The following is a 16261-nucleotide window of genomic DNA, read 5'->3' as shown; positions in this document are numbered from 1 at the left end:
CTTCACCCCTCAAATTATCATTTAATGGGCAGACTGGCATTGCCAATGGAAAAGGAAGTCTATAAGTATGCGCTCATTTCTTAGAAGAGAATAGACAAGGTACCGCATTTGCAGGATTTCTCAGTTCAACACGAGCTGTACATATCGTCCATCTGTATTGCCAACTTATCCAACATGGTTGGATCAAAGAGATATGTACTAGCAATGATATCACTCAGTGTGATGACCATTGCATCTCCTATCCAATTAGCGCGCCGGGGTAAGTTCCGTACATAACAAAGCCCAATCTTCAACCTAACGATGGAAATGTACCAGCAATCACAACCGAGCTGCTGGAACGATTCACCCTATTCTCCCAATTTGCTAGCCTATCGGCCTGTGATCAAAATATCAATCAAACGGGCCAAAGGCTGACCTGCGACTATGGCACTTGTGGACTCGTAGAAGCCGATAACACGACGGTAATCAACACATTCCACAGTGTCAACGGGCCAACAGGTTACATCGCCCTAGACCACACGCGGGAACTGATCCTTTTGACATTCCGCGGAACGGTATCTGAAAGCGACGGCAACACAGATCTTGACATCGTTCTCACCCCAATTGATGAGGTTTGCACTGGATGCACAGCCCATCACGGTTTCTGGGTATACTGGACTGCTATAGCGAGCCAGGCAACGACCCAGCTTCGAGATGCAACCAGCTCATATCCGGGGTATAAGTTGACCGTAGTCGGGCACAGTCTGGGTGGGGGGATTGCGACGTTGGCAGCGACTGTTCTTCGAACACAGGGGTTCAGTCTGGATGCTGTAAGTCAAGTTGTCGAACAAGAGAGGATGTAGATGTCAGCTAATGTTGAACAATCAGTGGACCTTCGGCGCCCCCAAACCAGGGAATATGAAGCTGGCCGAATTCATCACAAACCAGCAATCACCAAACAGTATTTATCGAGCCACGCATACTACAGACCCCGTGCCGAAAGTGCCGATCAATTTGCCGTTCTTGGATTGGAGCCAGCCCTCGCCTGAATACTGGATTACCCAGGAGACTGGTGTACAAGCCACCGCTGATGGGGTGCAGCATGTTGAAGGGATCAATAGCAGGGCGGGGAATGCTGGGTCGGATCGGGATTTGAGGTGGCCGAATCCTGAACATGGGTGGTATTTTGGTAACATGAGCGTCTGCGCAACTCCGATAGATGCATCATCGTAAGCTGATTAGGCGATGCCGTGGGGGAAAGCCTTGTCTTTGTTTCCTTTCGCAGATAGCGTATCAGTGTTGGACTGAGATCAAGGGAAATTGCACAAAGAATAGGAATAAATATATTGTGTACTGAATACTAAGCCTACTTAAACGCCATATACTGGATCAGAAAGCCCAAGCAAGAGCGAGGGCGGTATCATATCGTAAACATGCATCATCACGACATCTTAGGGCGTAGACGCAGACTTGGCCCTGGCATAAACTCGAGTCCAGTGTCAATATCACCACTTTGAGCAAACTTCATGTCTTTCAGGTAGTGATCCCGCGGCTGCCACGGACCACGATCAGCAGCTTTGGGTAAGACGCTCTCGGCAAGAGACACATAAGTCGACTTGAGGTTCAAGAGGGGACGATTTTGAAGTGTCGCGGCATCCTTCTCCTTCAGACGGGGAACAGCAGCGATCAACTTTCGCGACTCCAGCTCCTTGAGCAACCGACAGACAAACTGCGCCGTTGCATCCGAGCCGAGAGTCCACGAGGCATTGGTATATCCAATTACGAAAGCGGCATTGGGCACATCCTGGAGCATGACCCCATTCCACAGATACTTATCACCGGCATCAATCTTCTTCCCATCCACAGACAGCGCCGAGCCACCTGCAATCTGCAAGCGTAAGCCCGTCGCGGTAACAATAATATCCGCATCAAGCTGCTCGCCCGAATTCAGGATAATGCCATTCTTCGTCACCTCCCGAATCGTATCAGTCTTGACATCCGCCTTACCCTGTCGGAGACTGCGGAACAGATCCCCATCGGGACAGAGACACATCCGTTGATCCCAGGGATTGTACGTGGGCTTGAAATGCGGGTCGTATGGAATATGGCTGGGCAATTGCTTGCGCACATTCAACTTGAGCAGCCAGCGGGAGAAATTCGGGAAGCGCTGGCAGAAGAGGAAGAAGATGCGATTGGTGTAGATATAGATCATGCGCTGCAGCCGAGTATACAGGGCATTTGGGAGAATATAGGAGAGCCAGCGGCTGCTCGAGCGGTTTGGGAGGGAGATAATATAGGTTGGGCTGCGCTGGAGCATTGTGACACGGGCGGCATGGTCGGCGAGATTGGGGAGGAGAGTGACGGCGGTCGCGCCAGATCCGATGATAACGATCTTCTTGTCCTTGTATTGTAAGTCCTCGGGCCAGAACTGTGGATGGACAATCTGGCCCTGGAAGGCATCCAGGCCAGGAATGTCGGGATTCAGGGGGTCCTTGTAGTTGTAGTAGCCCGTGCCGAAGATCACGTAGCGGGCGGTGTAGGTTTGTTCAGAGTCATTGTGGTCGACAGTGAGCGACCAGGTGTTTTCATCGGAGGACCAGTCTGCTGATGACACACGATGGTTATAGCGGATGTGCTCGTCGATGCCATACTTGGTCGCCGTGTCACGAACGTAGTCCTTAATGGCAGCGCCCTCGGCAATAGGTTGGTCACGGGACCAGGGGTTGAATTGGAAGCCAAAGGTGAAAAGATCAGAGTCAGAACGAATCCCAGGATATTTGAAGAGATCCCAGGTCCCTCCTAGATCGTTGCGACCCTCAAGGATGGTGTAGGTGTAACCGGGAAGTTGTGTTTGGATGCGATAGGCAGCGTTGATGCCGGAGATACCAGCACCGATGATGATGACATCGAATTGTTTTTCATTTCCATTTGTTCTGTCCATGATGAATGCAATCTGAGTACAACTTCAACGGCATCAAGCGGTGATATAAACAGAAGTTGCAACGCCTCGGCTTCACGTTGTGATCAGCGGATCACACCTACTTGGGGTAAACAGTACGTCGCACTTTGACCTCTTCACGGAGAGATCGGAAAGAGATCTTGATCATATATTTTGGTAGTAAACAGATTCTGTATACGTAGAAAGATATATAGGTACAACATTGAAGGTGATAGTTAAAGATATCTGTATCTAAGAAAACATTTGTACATCTATATAATATCGCTATACACCCATGTACCTATACACCTATACACCTATACATCCATACATCCATACATCATATCGTACGGAATATAGAGATCAACGCCATGAAATGCATGATCGAACCTCGGTAATTTCCCAAATGGGACATCTTTGCGAAAGGATCGACAGTTCCCACTCTATATACCCATGTCTGACCCAACTCATGGACAGGTCCAACCATGTCTCTCACAGCAACCAAAGTGAAGCTCTCCCTCAAGGAGAAGTTGGACTTCCTTCCAGCCGTGGGATCCATCATAGTAGCCTACATCTATGCCCTTCTAACCGGTCTCCGGCGCACCGAGCGCCAAGCCAAAACTTTGTCGCTTCATTTGGGATATGCGCTATTCCGCAAGGCGACCATGCGGATGACGGCCCGTCAGATGCAATACATCCTACCTCCAGACCTCGTCATCTATGAAAAATACTCTAAATCGACAGGCGCTGTACCCGAGTCTGTACAATTGGGTGATGGCGCCTTAGGCCACTGGGTGGGCGATCGAAATGCCGACAATGTGATAATCTGGTTTCATGGTATGTATACAATCACAAAGAAAGATGAATTCACTGACCAGGTCATTTAGGTGGTGGCTTCGGACTCCCGGCCAATATGGGCTATTTCAAATTCTATGCGCAGCTCGTGCGCGATCTCAAAGCATCAGACAAAAGCGTCGCGGTCTTCAGTCTAACTTACACGTTAGCCCCAATCGCAGTCTACCCGACGCAACTGCGACAGGCCGTAAACTGTCTACGATACATTCTCTCGCAGCCAAACCGCGACCCGTCTACAGTTTTCCTGGGCGGCGACTCTGCGGGCGGGAACCTGCTTGGTGGAGTCCTCTCTCATCTGGCCCACCCACATGCAGAGATTGATGCCTTGCCGTTGCACAAAAACCTGGCCGGCGCAGTAATGATCGCCCCTTGGACACTTCTTGAGGAAGAATTCCCGGGTGTTCAGGTCTACGACGGCGGCGATATCATTAGTCAGGTAGTCGCGGGACCCTGGGCTTCAGCCTATATTGGATCTGGTAAGCGGGACTATTACACGGACTTGTCGACTGCGCCCACGGATTGGTTTACGACTTTCCCCGTGAACTCGGTTCTGATTACAGGAGGCGGGAATGAGATCATGTTGCCTTTGATCCAGGACCTTGCGGAGAAGTTTAAGAAGGGCTTTGAGAATGTGGAGTTTTTTATTGGACAAGGGGAGTGTCATGTTGCGCCTGTTTTTCATTTGGAGTTGAGGGATAATACCAAGACGAAGCAGGGGAAGAAGGTTGAGGAATTCTTGACCCAGTTGATGTGATTGTATATGGACAGTAGCTGTAGATACTATGTTGAAGACATAATACAGGCATGGCACGGATCAGCTATGCAGTCGTAGACAATATTACATCCACAAGCATCACTATTGCTCAAAAACACTATAATGTCATGGACCAGCCTGTGATATTTCCTCGATTCTCAAATTTATGTGTATTAAGCCCGTATACAAATTCAAAATAGGTACAGCATAAACATATCGTGTGGAATTTCCATAAAGAGAAGAAGAGAAAATCTACTACGCCTTCTGCACTTGCTGCGCAGCGCGCATCTTAACAAACGCACTCGACGCAAAAGTGCGCACACCCTCCTGCATCCAGGTCGGCATAGCACGCACCAAACTAGCGCCCGACTGACTAGCAGGCAAGATAATCTGGCCACTACTCTGAGTCAAGATCTGTTTGCAGATAGCATCCGACACGACCTGGGGGGGTCATGATAGGCTGCTTGAAATGCTCCTCGTTATCAGTGAGTACCTTGATCATGGGTGTACGCACCCACATGGGGTGAATAACACTACAGCAACAAGTTAGCAAGATGCCCACCGAGATACGACCATAGGATAACTCAGTAACTCACCTGGTGCGCACATTCGGCGCATTGTACCAATACTTCAATTCCTGACGCAGTCCCTCGTGGAACGCAAGCGCACTAACTTTGGAGCAACAATAATCCACCATCTCGCCGAGTGCCACAAAGCTTGCCATACTAGCAATTGTAATGATATGACCATGGTTTGCCTTCACCATAGCTGGCACGAACTCCTTCACCATCAGGAAATGGGAGAGGGTATTGACCTCGAATGTCTGCCGGATCTTCTCCTCAGGCTCATCTAAGATAGTCCCCTCGTGGCCCACACCGGCATTGTTAATCAAGACCGTGGGCTCGCCATGATTGTCCCGGATTGTGCGCGCAACTTCCGCGATATCAGCCGAGGAAGTGATATTCGCCTTATAGAAAGAGACGTTGGCGGGAAGGGTGAAAGTCGGCTCATTGATGTCGAGGATGACTACACGCACGCCTGTGCGCGCTAGATCTTCCATAACTTGCTTGCCGATCCCACTGCAGCCGCCGGTAAGCAAGATGAGCTCATGGGCTGGGATCCATGGTTGGTTGGAGGTCCAGTTTTGCAAGGAGCGTTTTGAAAGGAAGCGGTTTGTGGCGCGGAGGAGGACAAGGCCGGCGAGAACACCGAGAGCCTTTTGGGTTGTTGGGTTGCGGAACAGATGTTGGGTAGGCTCTGGGAGATGGGATAGAGCTGTTTCAGCGTATTTGGTGATAAGATCGAGGGTAGACATTTTTGCTGTTTGATTATAGATGAAGTGAGGTTGGGGTTGAGGTCATCGGAAGGTAAATGATCGGATTATATTGATAGTCAGGGTAACAAGGATCATAAGGACCTTTAGGATCATTGCCATACAACCTCGAGTATATCCAGCCGAGGCTTCACATAAAGCTTTCCCAGTCAGGAAATCGATGCGAGAGTCGCGAGACGGGTCCACAATAGATCGACAGTTATGACATCTTCCAATTAGACTTGAATTTGTTGAATGCTCTGTATCGCCTGTTTTCTCTTTCTTCTCTTTGACTTCTCTTGACGCCGTATATCCCGTAACATGTCCTTTCACATGTCTCTTGGCATCCCCCGCATTATCCCAGCCCTAATCCCGGGGGATCTTTTGGAGTCCAGTCGGTGATATATTGGCTACACTGGTTTCAATGGTATGATGGTATGACTCGACGTTTTCTCAATATACTAAAATACTGAGTCTAGCTTGACAAGCTGACATAGTGCACATGTCTCAGAACTCCCCACTGCTGCAATGTGAAAAGCGCTAACGCGCAGATCCAAATAATGGCGGTTCATAGAGCCGAGGTCTCGCATTGGTCGCCCCTACAGGAGTGTCGATCTCTGTGGGGTATGTTCAATGGAGGAAATGACTAGTACGGGGTATATGAGCCTCGACTGAATCCGAGGCTCTTGTCTCTTTCAACACCATTCAGAGAAACCAAAAATGGCCCTTGGTGACAGTATCCCAGCAATAGGGGCATTCACCCTTGCCGAGGCGTATTTCCTCCAACGAACTATCTTGACCAACAATACCTTCCAAAGAATCTGTCTCATCGCACTTGTAGTAAACATCCTCCTAAAAGCCTTCTACAGCGTAATAATATGGCCCTTCTTACTAAATCCGATGCGGCATCTACCAAAAGTCCAGGTAGGAACAAAAACAAGAATAAAAATACATATACACAAAATACTAACCTTACACGGAGTACAGGGCTCACATATAGAACTCATCTTCGACTCGCCACGAGGAACAAAACCCCTCCAGTGGATGAAAACCGTCCCAAATGAAGGGCTGATTCATATGCGTGACACATTCAACCAAAGTTATGTGATCCCAACCAACCATCAGGCCTTGTTAGATGTGATGAGCACAAACACATACGATTTCGAGAAGCCATGGCGCATGCGTAACTTCCTCGCCCGGATCATCGGATTCGGGATGATTACCTCGGAAGGTGCAATGCACAAGAAGCAGCGTAAAGCACTCACGCCCGCCTTTAATATTAAGAATATCCGCTCGATGTATTCACTCATGTGGAGCAAGACCGGACAGTTATTGGATGAACTGGAGAAGGAGATCAAGATGAGCCCAATGGATGGAACGAGCCCAGAGGACCAGGAGGGTAAAATTGAGATGGCTGAATGGGCGAGGTACGTTTGACAAGTATCGGATCAGATTCCCGAAACATAGTAGACTAACAGGTATGTATGTAGCCGTCTCACACTCGATATAATAGGGCCTATAGCAATGGGGCGTGACTTTGGCTCCTTGCATAACAAACGAAACAAAGTGGCCGACAGCTTCGCAAAGATCCTCGAGCCAACCAAGGAGAAGATGGCGTTCCTAGTAATGAATTTTGCATTGCCGCAGTGGATGGCGAGGCGTGTGCCGTGGCGGATGAACGATGTACTGAATACTGAGACGGCGTATCTGCGCAGTACATGTGATGAGATTGTGCGCGAGAAGCGAGCTAGTCTTGCTGATTCCAAGATTTCAGCTCAGGACCTGGAGGCTGATATCCTGGGGACGATGATGCTTGGCGGGGATTTTTCGGATACGGAGTTGGTGGATCAGATGTTGACATTTTTGGCTGCTGGAGTGAGTCTTTCAGTGCAATTGCATTGCTACTTGAGCGAATAACTAATCCCCACAGCACGAAACCACCGCCAGCGCCTTAACCTGGGCTTGCTACCTCCTCCATCTCCATCCAGAATACCAAACCCGCCTCCGCGATGAAATCCGCTCCAAAATCCCATCAGGAAACAGCCCGATCACTTACCAAGACCTCGAATCCCTCCCTTTGCTAAACGGCGTCTGTCAAGAAGTCCTCCGCCTCTACCCAACAGTCCCAACAACAATACGTGAATCGGTCCGCAACACCGTTGTGGCAGGAAAGTACATCCCGAAGGGTACCCGGGTCGTGTTATGTCCGTGGGCAATTAATCGGAGCCCACTTTTCTGGGGCGAGAATGGGGAAGAATTCTTTCCTGAGCGTTGGATCGATACGGACAAGAACGAACACTGTATCCCGAACAATAATGGTGGAGCATCGACAAATTTTGCGCAGATTACGTTCCTGCACGGACAGAGATCGTGTATTGGGAAGGACTTTGCGCGTGCGGAGTTGCGGTGTGCAGTTGCTGGCGTTGTTGGACGGTTTGTGTTTGAGATGCAGGACCCCAAGCAGGTGATTCATGTTGCAGGGGCTGTTACTATTAAGCCAGTTGAGGGAATGCATTTGAGGATGCGGAGGGTTGATGAGTGGTAGTGATATGGGTTGATGATTGACGATTTGTTATTTTATGTATATTGTATCTATGTTAACAGCTTACAGATGTAAATTGGTAGGAAGAATGCATATCGACAAGGACTTGTTGCAAGATCCCTGGTAGTTGATCCATATGACAAGTTGGATATGAGACACAAGTAGTTCAGGGGGATTATAGAGCATAGCGGTCAACGGCGATGTCCTCTGTTCCATTATGGTCTACTCATCCAGGCCAGCCCAGGCTATGCAGCACATTGGACACTGGGCGGCGTAATGTATAGCGCATGTTTCGGCTTCCTCTCAGCGGCTTGTAATTTGCTTATTCCCGACTTAGCCCCGAAGCAGAAGAGTGGGAAATAGTACAAAGTCGACAGTCATTGCCAAGCTGTTCCCCGGTATAGAAGGATTCCCGTGTTGATAATAGTTGGGAAACCAGGATCTGACATGTAGTATACCTGATTCAAGTAAGATTGTATCAATATAGCATTGCACGGTAGTACCACGGGTATATTGTACTCCATATCTCAATACTATCAAGTAGATTAGAATGCTATGTGAACATCTACATTCCCTTTTTAGTTGATAAAAAGAGCATTTATATGTCCTCGGCAATTAACGCCATGAAGCTCCTCGCCACTGCACCAAGATAGTTGGAACAATGCTAACACCAACCATGAGGGCAACGGCAATACCGGCACCACCAGCCCAGCCAACAATCTCGAACATTTGAGGGAACCAGAAAGGACCAATGAAGCCCCAGATCTGCCGAACAAAGGTGATAAAGACACCCACACTGGCAGCATCCGCACGGTAACAATCAACCGCATAAGTAATGTCGATCGTAGTGACAATCTGATTACCACCAGCAGCGATTGCGGCGCCAATAATGGGAGCGATAGTCCATGCGCCGCCCGAGTCCCGGATCTCGATGGCAAAAACCACAATACCACAGATCGTCAAGGCATGGCCAATATAACTCAACCACAACCGGTATTCTGGCGGGGAAGGCTCTCCAGTCCGCTTCTGACGCAGAAGCATCCAGCGGTCGGAAATAAATCCGCCAATCTGTTCCCCGATGACAGACCCGATGATAATAGCGAGAAATTGTAGACCGACCTGCTGGGTATTTAAGCCAAACTTGGAAGGATAGATTTGGGAAATCTCGATTGTGAGCGCAATACTGCCCCAAAGGAAGATCATTGCATAGGCGGCGGCTGGGATGATCACACATGGTTTCATCACGTAGCTCAGGGGCTGAACAAAATCCCAAAGTGTCAACGGTGTAGGATCAACGCGGCTGAATCGGAAGAGACTCTGCTTGGCGGCAGTAACATTGCCGGAGGGGACATTGCTGCGGACGTAGAGGGATTCCGATCCGAATAGGAAGTAGGTGACGAATTGAATTGCGTTGACCTATTTGAAGCGAATGGTTAGACTGGGCTATCTACCAGAGGCTGGGGTCGAGGAATGCTCACAATTGCCAAAATATAATAAATCCAGCGATAACCCACACGCAAAGCAACGAATCCAAAGATAAATGGAGCAGCGGGGACACCCAGGGTAACCATCAGTGTCCACGCACCCATGCAGCGAGCACGATCTTGTCGGAAGAAAGACTCCGCAACAACAGCGCTACCAATAGCAGCTGCAGGGCTGATAAAAAAGGCAGTGATAGCACGGCACAGACCCATGGTTGCATAGGAAGGACTCTTTGCACATCCAATATTCCCAATCAGGCTGCAAATCAGTGAGATCAGAAAGATGGGCCGGCGACCATAGCGATTACACAGCGGGCGCCAAAAGAGAGGCGCGCCACCTAGCACGGCGATAAATAAGGAGACGAGGTAGCTGGTTCGCTGCATACTGATGTCGAGATCTTCGGAGATATTCTCGAATGCAGATTGGATTGAGGAGGCAGTGAATGTGCCCATCATGGCGTGGAAGGCGACTAGGGTCAAGTTCAAGTTTTTCTATTCAATCATCATGTTAGATTTAAGATCGCAAAATGAATTGGTGATAGACGTTGAGTGGTCTCTCACCCTCCATCTCGGCCAATTGTATGGATCGGCATCGGTCATGTCAGGGATAGGGTCCAGATCCAGTGTTCCATGCTTCGCAAGAAGATACTGGCGATGTTCCTCGGACAAATGAGCGACTCGATCTTCGACGTAAAAATCGCATTGCTTTGCAGACTCCATCATTTGACTAGCATTTGCACCCTCAACGTGCTGATGCTGACTATTTATCTTCTCCATGTTGAATATAAAGGCTAGGATCTGTGGGAAGATAATAGCACAGACGAAGAGAAGAAGAAAGAAGAAAAAGTCGAGAAACTATCCGTCGTTCTTATAGCAGAGACCCGGTAAGATCGGGGATCCCGTCCTTTCCCCGTAATCCGCCTTTTCCGGGGATCTGGGGGTGGGGGAAAGGGGGGAGAGTGTGGATACGTCCCCAGATTGGAGAGATTTGCCAGTGTTCCAGGCATTGAACGAGGGATACTAGGATATTGAATCCTAGGCCATTCCTAACAAATCACCATACATCTGACCAAGGACAGGGGGCGGATATAGTCTCAGCCGGTATACCACTCCGATTGTGGGAGTGTGGGGAGAGAGAGAATAAGCCAGTATGAGGTTGATCCTGTTCATCATGATGAGACGGTATGCAGCATGAGATGTCATCGAGGAGGACCGCTTGGTTTTTGAATCTTCCCCATTGCTGTTTTTTGGGAACGTCGGCCCGGTCGGATATCAACATCTATTTTCTCTCGGGGAAGAGACTGGACAATGCTTGGTCTCGGTTTAATTGGCTGGGAGTCTCAGATGGAGCTGCTAAGAGTCTTGACTCTCCACATCCGCAGCTTTGTTGTGATGTCGGGGCCGAGAGTGTTGGGTCAAAGCTCCTATCACCATATTGTGCAGAATAAGTGCAGTCAAAGTACGAAGCAGGATGAGTAGAATAAGTGACTGGCTGAGACCTGCAGTGAGCCTGGTAATTCAATGGCCTGATAGTTGAATGCCATCCGGTTGGATGTTGAGGTTCGGAGATCACCACTCCGTCGGACATACCTGTCGGATGTATGTCGGATCACACTTCCTAATCAGAACATGGGATTTGTCTTTCATTCGTACTTTTGATTCACTATTTGACTATTTGACTATTTACTAGTATCTCCAAAATCATTATTCTCTCTAAGCCGAGCTTGACTGGCACTCCACGCCAATATCTCCAGAGATACCATCACAGGTAATGACAGGAGGACCGCCAGCCGGGCTGGTAATATCGATCTCAGAGAGCTGAATACCCGAGCACACGGCATTGGGTGAGCAAGTCAAGTCGCCAATCACCTTGCCATTCTTGCCCGAGGAAGTGCCATGAATATTTTCGAAGACAACGTTGGTGAAATTGACGGATGACGGATACTTGGCACATGTGGCCTCGTCGACGTTGAAATAGCACTGATCCAACACAATAGGGGCGTCGGTGTTTTCGATACGAACATCCTTGTAGGTGATGTTGTTGATGCGACCGAAGCCGACGTTCTCTCCAGCCCAGGCCTTGAGACGGACACCGTTCTTGAGGTGACGATTAGGATCAATTGCTCAAAGATGAGTGTGTTGGGGATCTTACCTGGCCGTTCAACAGAGTCACGTTCTCAATCCAGGCATTTTCGATGATGTCCTCGACTCCCGAGTACTGTCCGATACTTCCCATGCTGACACCGTGGGTGTTGTTGCACCACAGGTTCTGCACAAAAATGTTGGTGGTGTTGGGCTTGGGCGAGAAACAGTCATCGCCAATATCGACACGAGTGTTGGTCACACTGAGGCCGTCCACATTGAAGGAGTCAAATCCGTCGGTGTTCTTAGGCAAAGCCTACCAGAGGATGATTAGATTTGGCTGGTCATGGTATCAGATCATCAACTTACAGATATGTTGGTGGAATAGGCGTTGATAAAGACATCATCGAAAGAGACATCCTTGGTACGGACGAAGAAGTTGGTCCAGCAGGGGGAGTTGAGTTGAGTGATACCCTCAACGGACACACGCGTAGCATTGTCGGTCACAAAGAGAATAGGACGGTAGAAAGTGTTGTTGGGGTCCTGAAATTCTCCATCAGCACCTCTTTCCAACTCTTTTGGAATTCATGCTCACCAGAACTTCCAGACCAGCAAAGGCATTGTACCATTCCTGGCCATTACCATTCAGAGTACCCTTTCCGAAGATCTTGATATCCTGACCACCCCAGACCCAGAAAGTGATAGATTTCTGGAATGAGTAGTAGAAGTTGTTTGCTTGCCAGTAGTCAATATCATCAGTGAACTATTTCATGTCAGAGCGGTTCAATTCTACCGTATTGGGGTGATGTACCTTAATTTCACCCTCCAGCTGCACTTCAATATCATTCAAGAAGCTAAGATCAAGCTTCTTACCAATGACATACTTCTTTCCCTTCTTCAAGAGAAGTCTGCCACCGTGATTGGCAGCCTTAATACCCCAGAGGAAATCTTCCGAGATATCATCGGTGTCGCTTCTGGATGACCGAATAGTCACTGTTCGACGGTCGTGGTGTTTGTGATGTCCATGAGCACCGATCTTCTTCAACGCCGACGTATCGCTGGCTGGGATGATCTGGGCCCCTTTGATAATATGCTCTGTGGCAAGAGCACTGACTGTGCTGAGCAGGAGTGCACCAATAGCGAGAAACTTCATTATAGCGAGATAGGCTCGGTTGATACTTGATCCATGGGAGAGGGCATCCCTGACAATTTATAAGACTACCCCGGAATGTCGGCTCAGGAAAATGGAGCTCATATCCTTCCCCAGATTAACGATATCTGGGGAACGGCACGGGAGGAAAGAGATTTCTCCGCCTGTTAAAAGCAATTTCACCAATTTGGGGTAATTGGCAGGGCCTGTGGCCGGTTGTGGAAGAGCGAGTTGGCTCATTTGTATAGACCCAGTGAATGGAGTCATTTTCTCCGCATTTCGCCAAGGGCTTAGGGCTTTGCGGGGACTCCGGAGAAGCTTGCGCGAGAGGCGTCAGGTTGTTGGACATTTTGGAATTGCTGCAGTTCATCGTAAGGACGGGGATTCATTCTCCCGTCTGGTGAATATGCGCCTTAAGGCAGTGAGGGTTCTTCCACCAATCAGAATATATGCAACATTGACCTGTGTATTTTTCTTTTTAGACGTCCGAGACCTTCTTTCTCTCGAGTGTTTATTTTACGTTGAATACAGTCTCCCTAAACAGTCTTGGATGAAGTGAATTGGCGAGGAGACCTCCGGCCTAAGTGTTTTCCCAGCTTGAGTAGACTCGGAAACTCCAGAAAATAATGTCTTTTTCCATGCGAAGGATAGAAAATCAAAGAAGCGAGCGAGATGGAAAGATTGGTCATGAGTAAATATCTCACTGAAAGCTATCTATATAAGGTACTCCCGAATATACAGGGCTACAAGTACTAGTCAACATTCTATCAATTGCACTACAATTTTTTGAATATCTGCCTACCCTCCTTGTTTTATAGGAGTTTGAAATCCAAACAAAGGTATCAAATTGTTCACATAATATGAAATCCCGTCGACCGTTTAGACTACATTTCTGGCAGATATAGTCTGTTCTAGTTCGCGCGACGAACCTTTCGTCGATGCCCTTTCCAACGAGCTCCTATGGCTAGTTTCCCCGCTGCGACGTAGGACCATAGTGTCTGTTCCATTGCGGTGTGGATTACCATGACCAGAATGAGCATGCTGCTTTGAGGAACGAGAAAATCGGTTGTTGAGTATGACAGAGTAGCCACAGTGATCCACCACACTGTTGTTAGGAACAGGCTCTTTTTCAGATAGCAGAATGATTTCTACCGGGTGGTCTCGGACAGGAGGGACCTTGAACCACTTATAGAGACAGTTCAGGACTGGTATAGATAAACCGTGGATGACAATGGAAAAGAAGACCAGCCAGTATACCACTAAAATCATCAGTATACGCTGTTGGAAGGTATAAGAGTATCGTACCTGGAATCATAGCGGCAGTCAAGTTGTTAATCTCCGTATCGCTCTCTCCAGGATCCGGCAACAATCGTCGCGCATACTCGACATACGAAATGGCGCCAACTCCTGAACCCTGTAAGCACTGCACTTGGATAACTCATCTGTATAACATACCAATCGGGGCAAAGTACCCCATGAACAAGGCCTCTCTCCAGTTGTCGCAGATCTTGGTCATGAATCGATATCCCATCATAATTGCTGGCATCCGACGGAAGATTAGAATCAAAAATCCGAGCCCGACTAGTCGAGCGACGGTGATTCCAGTCTGGCTCGGCATGTGAAGTTGATTCCATGGCATAATAGCTCCGAGGAACATAAAAGTTCCAATGTTCAAGAGGTTTTCGATTGTGAAATTGAAGGAGTCATGTCTCTCTTCAACTTCGAAGTGATAAGACCCATCCCAGTTTAATGCACAGCCGGCAACAAAGCAGGCGAGAGTTTCATCGGAGCCAAAGCAGCCGCAGGTACCGACGATGAACAACTGCAAGTCATTTTAGCGTCTGTTCTACCACTTTCCAAGGATGACTTACACCTATCGCAACAGGATATGAGAAGAAGCCCTCCTTGTCAACCCAATGTCTGCATACATCATTAGCCATTTTGTGGAATTCAAAAATGTTTCAGCCCACACAATGTATACACGTACCTTTTTGAGGCCAGTTTCAAGGCTTTCCGGCTTAAGAACCCGACCAGCACACCATATCCAGCACCCATGACCAGCATGTACAGCACTCCCTCAACGGCCCAATGTGCCAAAGCCCGGCCTACATCTCCCCCCAATCGACCGGTATCCGGCTCACCAATCCAATCCCGACTGTCTTCTCCAGTACCAGCTTTTACGGTCTCCATACCCGGGGCATCGGCATAACGAAGAAGGGCAATGGAGAGAAGCAGAAATGGAAAGCCGAACCCGTCATTCCCGCCGGCCTCGGCAGAAATAAATTCGCGCAGATGTCGTCGGACATATTGATCTGCGAAGGGGCCCTTGGCGACAGCCTGTGAGAGAACCGGGTCGATGCATATAACACACGATCCGATGATGAGAGCAGTCAACTGCATGAGGATTAGTGAGGGGTCCTCAGATCTAAGAAGATGAACACACAAAGGATAGACCAGGGATCATTAGTTTGATACATGCCGACGTCGTCAGCCACTGGATCGTCATCAACGGCAGTAGGCAAATGGTGAGTTCGACCAGATGAAGCCGCAGATATCGTTTGGGTAGCTCATAACCGACTTTGACCATCGCGATTCCGATCACCAATCGAGTCAGCCCCTGGAAAATTAGTTTGGTGTTTTCCTTTGCGGCCAAAAGCCTGACCTACATAGACGATGTCACCACTGTCGCTGTCGCCTCCTCCCCACTGACTAACATTGATCAACTTCGCACCAAATGGTCCTATGACAGTCCCGACTATAAAAGAGGGTACTGAATAGCATCAGCGACCAATATTCAATGGACTTGAAGGATATCATACAAGCTTCACCGAGATACCATCTCTGCTTGATTTTCACGGCGATGAACCCAAAAATCAGGATATATATTCCTAGAACCATTAATCAAAAGCAATACTAGGTATAGCAGTCCAGGTCTTACCCAATAAGGAAAGGACCACATTGACTCTACTCAGATCCAGAATTGGGTGCAGCATCCTATTCTCGCAAGCGAAGAACTGATTTTGGTAAGAACAAGACACAGCATGGTACGGGTCTATCTAAATCGCGCAAATGCATGACAGTTTCATTCAAGAATGCTCCCTTCTCTGTGTGTAATTGCACTATGCAATAATTTGCTCTGTTGTTGACCTTTCCGCGACTTGCCTAAAT

The 16261-nt window shown here is 48.5% G+C and overlaps 8 protein-coding genes across 8 annotated transcripts; 3 read left to right on the top strand and 5 right to left on the bottom strand.

Annotated features, from left to right (window-relative positions):
* Positions 1-204: 204 nt before the first annotated feature.
* On the top strand, positions 205-1212 carry N7500_008920 (lipase family protein; the record flags this gene model as incomplete). The annotated part of the gene is made up of 3 exons (XM_056680064.1): positions 205-259; positions 316-809; positions 868-1212. 3 exons carry the CDS (start codon positions 205-207, stop codon positions 1210-1212), a joined length of 894 nt encoding a protein of 297 aa, XP_056530436.1.
* Positions 1213-1420: 208 nt separating this feature from the next.
* Positions 1421-2920, bottom strand: N7500_008919 (flavin-containing monooxygenase; the record flags this gene model as incomplete). The annotated part of the gene is made up of 1 exon (XM_056680063.1): positions 1421-2920. One exon carries the CDS (start codon positions 2918-2920, stop codon positions 1421-1423), a length of 1500 nt encoding a protein of 499 aa, XP_056530435.1.
* Positions 2921-3402: 482 nt separating this feature from the next.
* On the top strand, positions 3403-4526 carry N7500_008918 (lipase/thioesterase family protein; the record flags this gene model as incomplete). The annotated part of the gene is made up of 2 exons (XM_056680062.1): positions 3403-3754; positions 3805-4526. The coding sequence occupies 2 exons, from the start codon at positions 3403-3405 to the stop codon at positions 4524-4526; spliced, it is 1074 nt and encodes a 357-aa protein (XP_056530434.1).
* Positions 4527-4781: 255 nt separating this feature from the next.
* N7500_008917 (Short-chain dehydrogenase/reductase SDR) lies at positions 4782-5841 on the bottom strand (the record flags this gene model as incomplete). Its single annotated transcript, XM_056680061.1, has 3 exons — positions 4782-4967; positions 5020-5059; positions 5123-5841. The coding sequence occupies 3 exons, from the start codon at positions 5839-5841 to the stop codon at positions 4782-4784; spliced, it is 945 nt and encodes a 314-aa protein (XP_056530433.1).
* A 717-nt stretch (positions 5842-6558) lies between these two features.
* Positions 6559-8383, top strand: N7500_008916 (cytochrome P450; the record flags this gene model as incomplete). Its single annotated transcript, XM_056680060.1, has 4 exons — positions 6559-6762; positions 6826-7265; positions 7329-7713; positions 7769-8383. The coding sequence occupies 4 exons, from the start codon at positions 6559-6561 to the stop codon at positions 8381-8383; spliced, it is 1644 nt and encodes a 547-aa protein (XP_056530432.1).
* Positions 8384-8995: 612 nt separating this feature from the next.
* Positions 8996-10638, bottom strand: N7500_008915 (uncharacterized protein; the record flags this gene model as incomplete). The annotated part of the gene is made up of 3 exons (XM_056680059.1): positions 8996-9796; positions 9859-10353; positions 10423-10638. The coding sequence occupies 3 exons, from the start codon at positions 10636-10638 to the stop codon at positions 8996-8998; spliced, it is 1512 nt and encodes a 503-aa protein (XP_056530431.1).
* Positions 10639-11574: 936 nt separating this feature from the next.
* Positions 11575-13096, bottom strand: pgxB (uncharacterized protein; the record flags this gene model as incomplete). Its single annotated transcript, XM_056680058.1, has 5 exons — positions 11575-11958; positions 12014-12259; positions 12313-12486; positions 12539-12706; positions 12755-13096. 5 exons carry the CDS (start codon positions 13094-13096, stop codon positions 11575-11577), a joined length of 1314 nt encoding a protein of 437 aa, XP_056530430.1.
* Positions 13097-13972: 876 nt separating this feature from the next.
* N7500_008913 (putative plasma membrane antiporter) lies at positions 13973-16086 on the bottom strand (the record flags this gene model as incomplete). Its single annotated transcript, XM_056680057.1, has 9 exons — positions 13973-14352; positions 14399-14500; positions 14549-14915; positions 14965-15013; positions 15081-15487; positions 15537-15710; positions 15760-15848; positions 15913-15981; positions 16032-16086. 9 exons carry the CDS (start codon positions 16084-16086, stop codon positions 13973-13975), a joined length of 1692 nt encoding a protein of 563 aa, XP_056530429.1.
* Between the last annotated feature and the right edge of the window lie 175 nt (positions 16087-16261).

The sequence above is a fragment of the Penicillium coprophilum genome (genome assembly GCF_028826855.1).
Source record: "Penicillium coprophilum strain IBT 35676 chromosome Unknown utg000005l_segment0_segment0, whole genome shotgun sequence".
In the NCBI taxonomy this organism is placed as follows: Eukaryota; Fungi; Ascomycota; class Eurotiomycetes; order Eurotiales; family Aspergillaceae; genus Penicillium; species Penicillium coprophilum.
The sequence above is the reverse complement of the archived record's forward strand: the minus strand, read 5'-3'. Positions and strand labels throughout refer to the sequence as shown.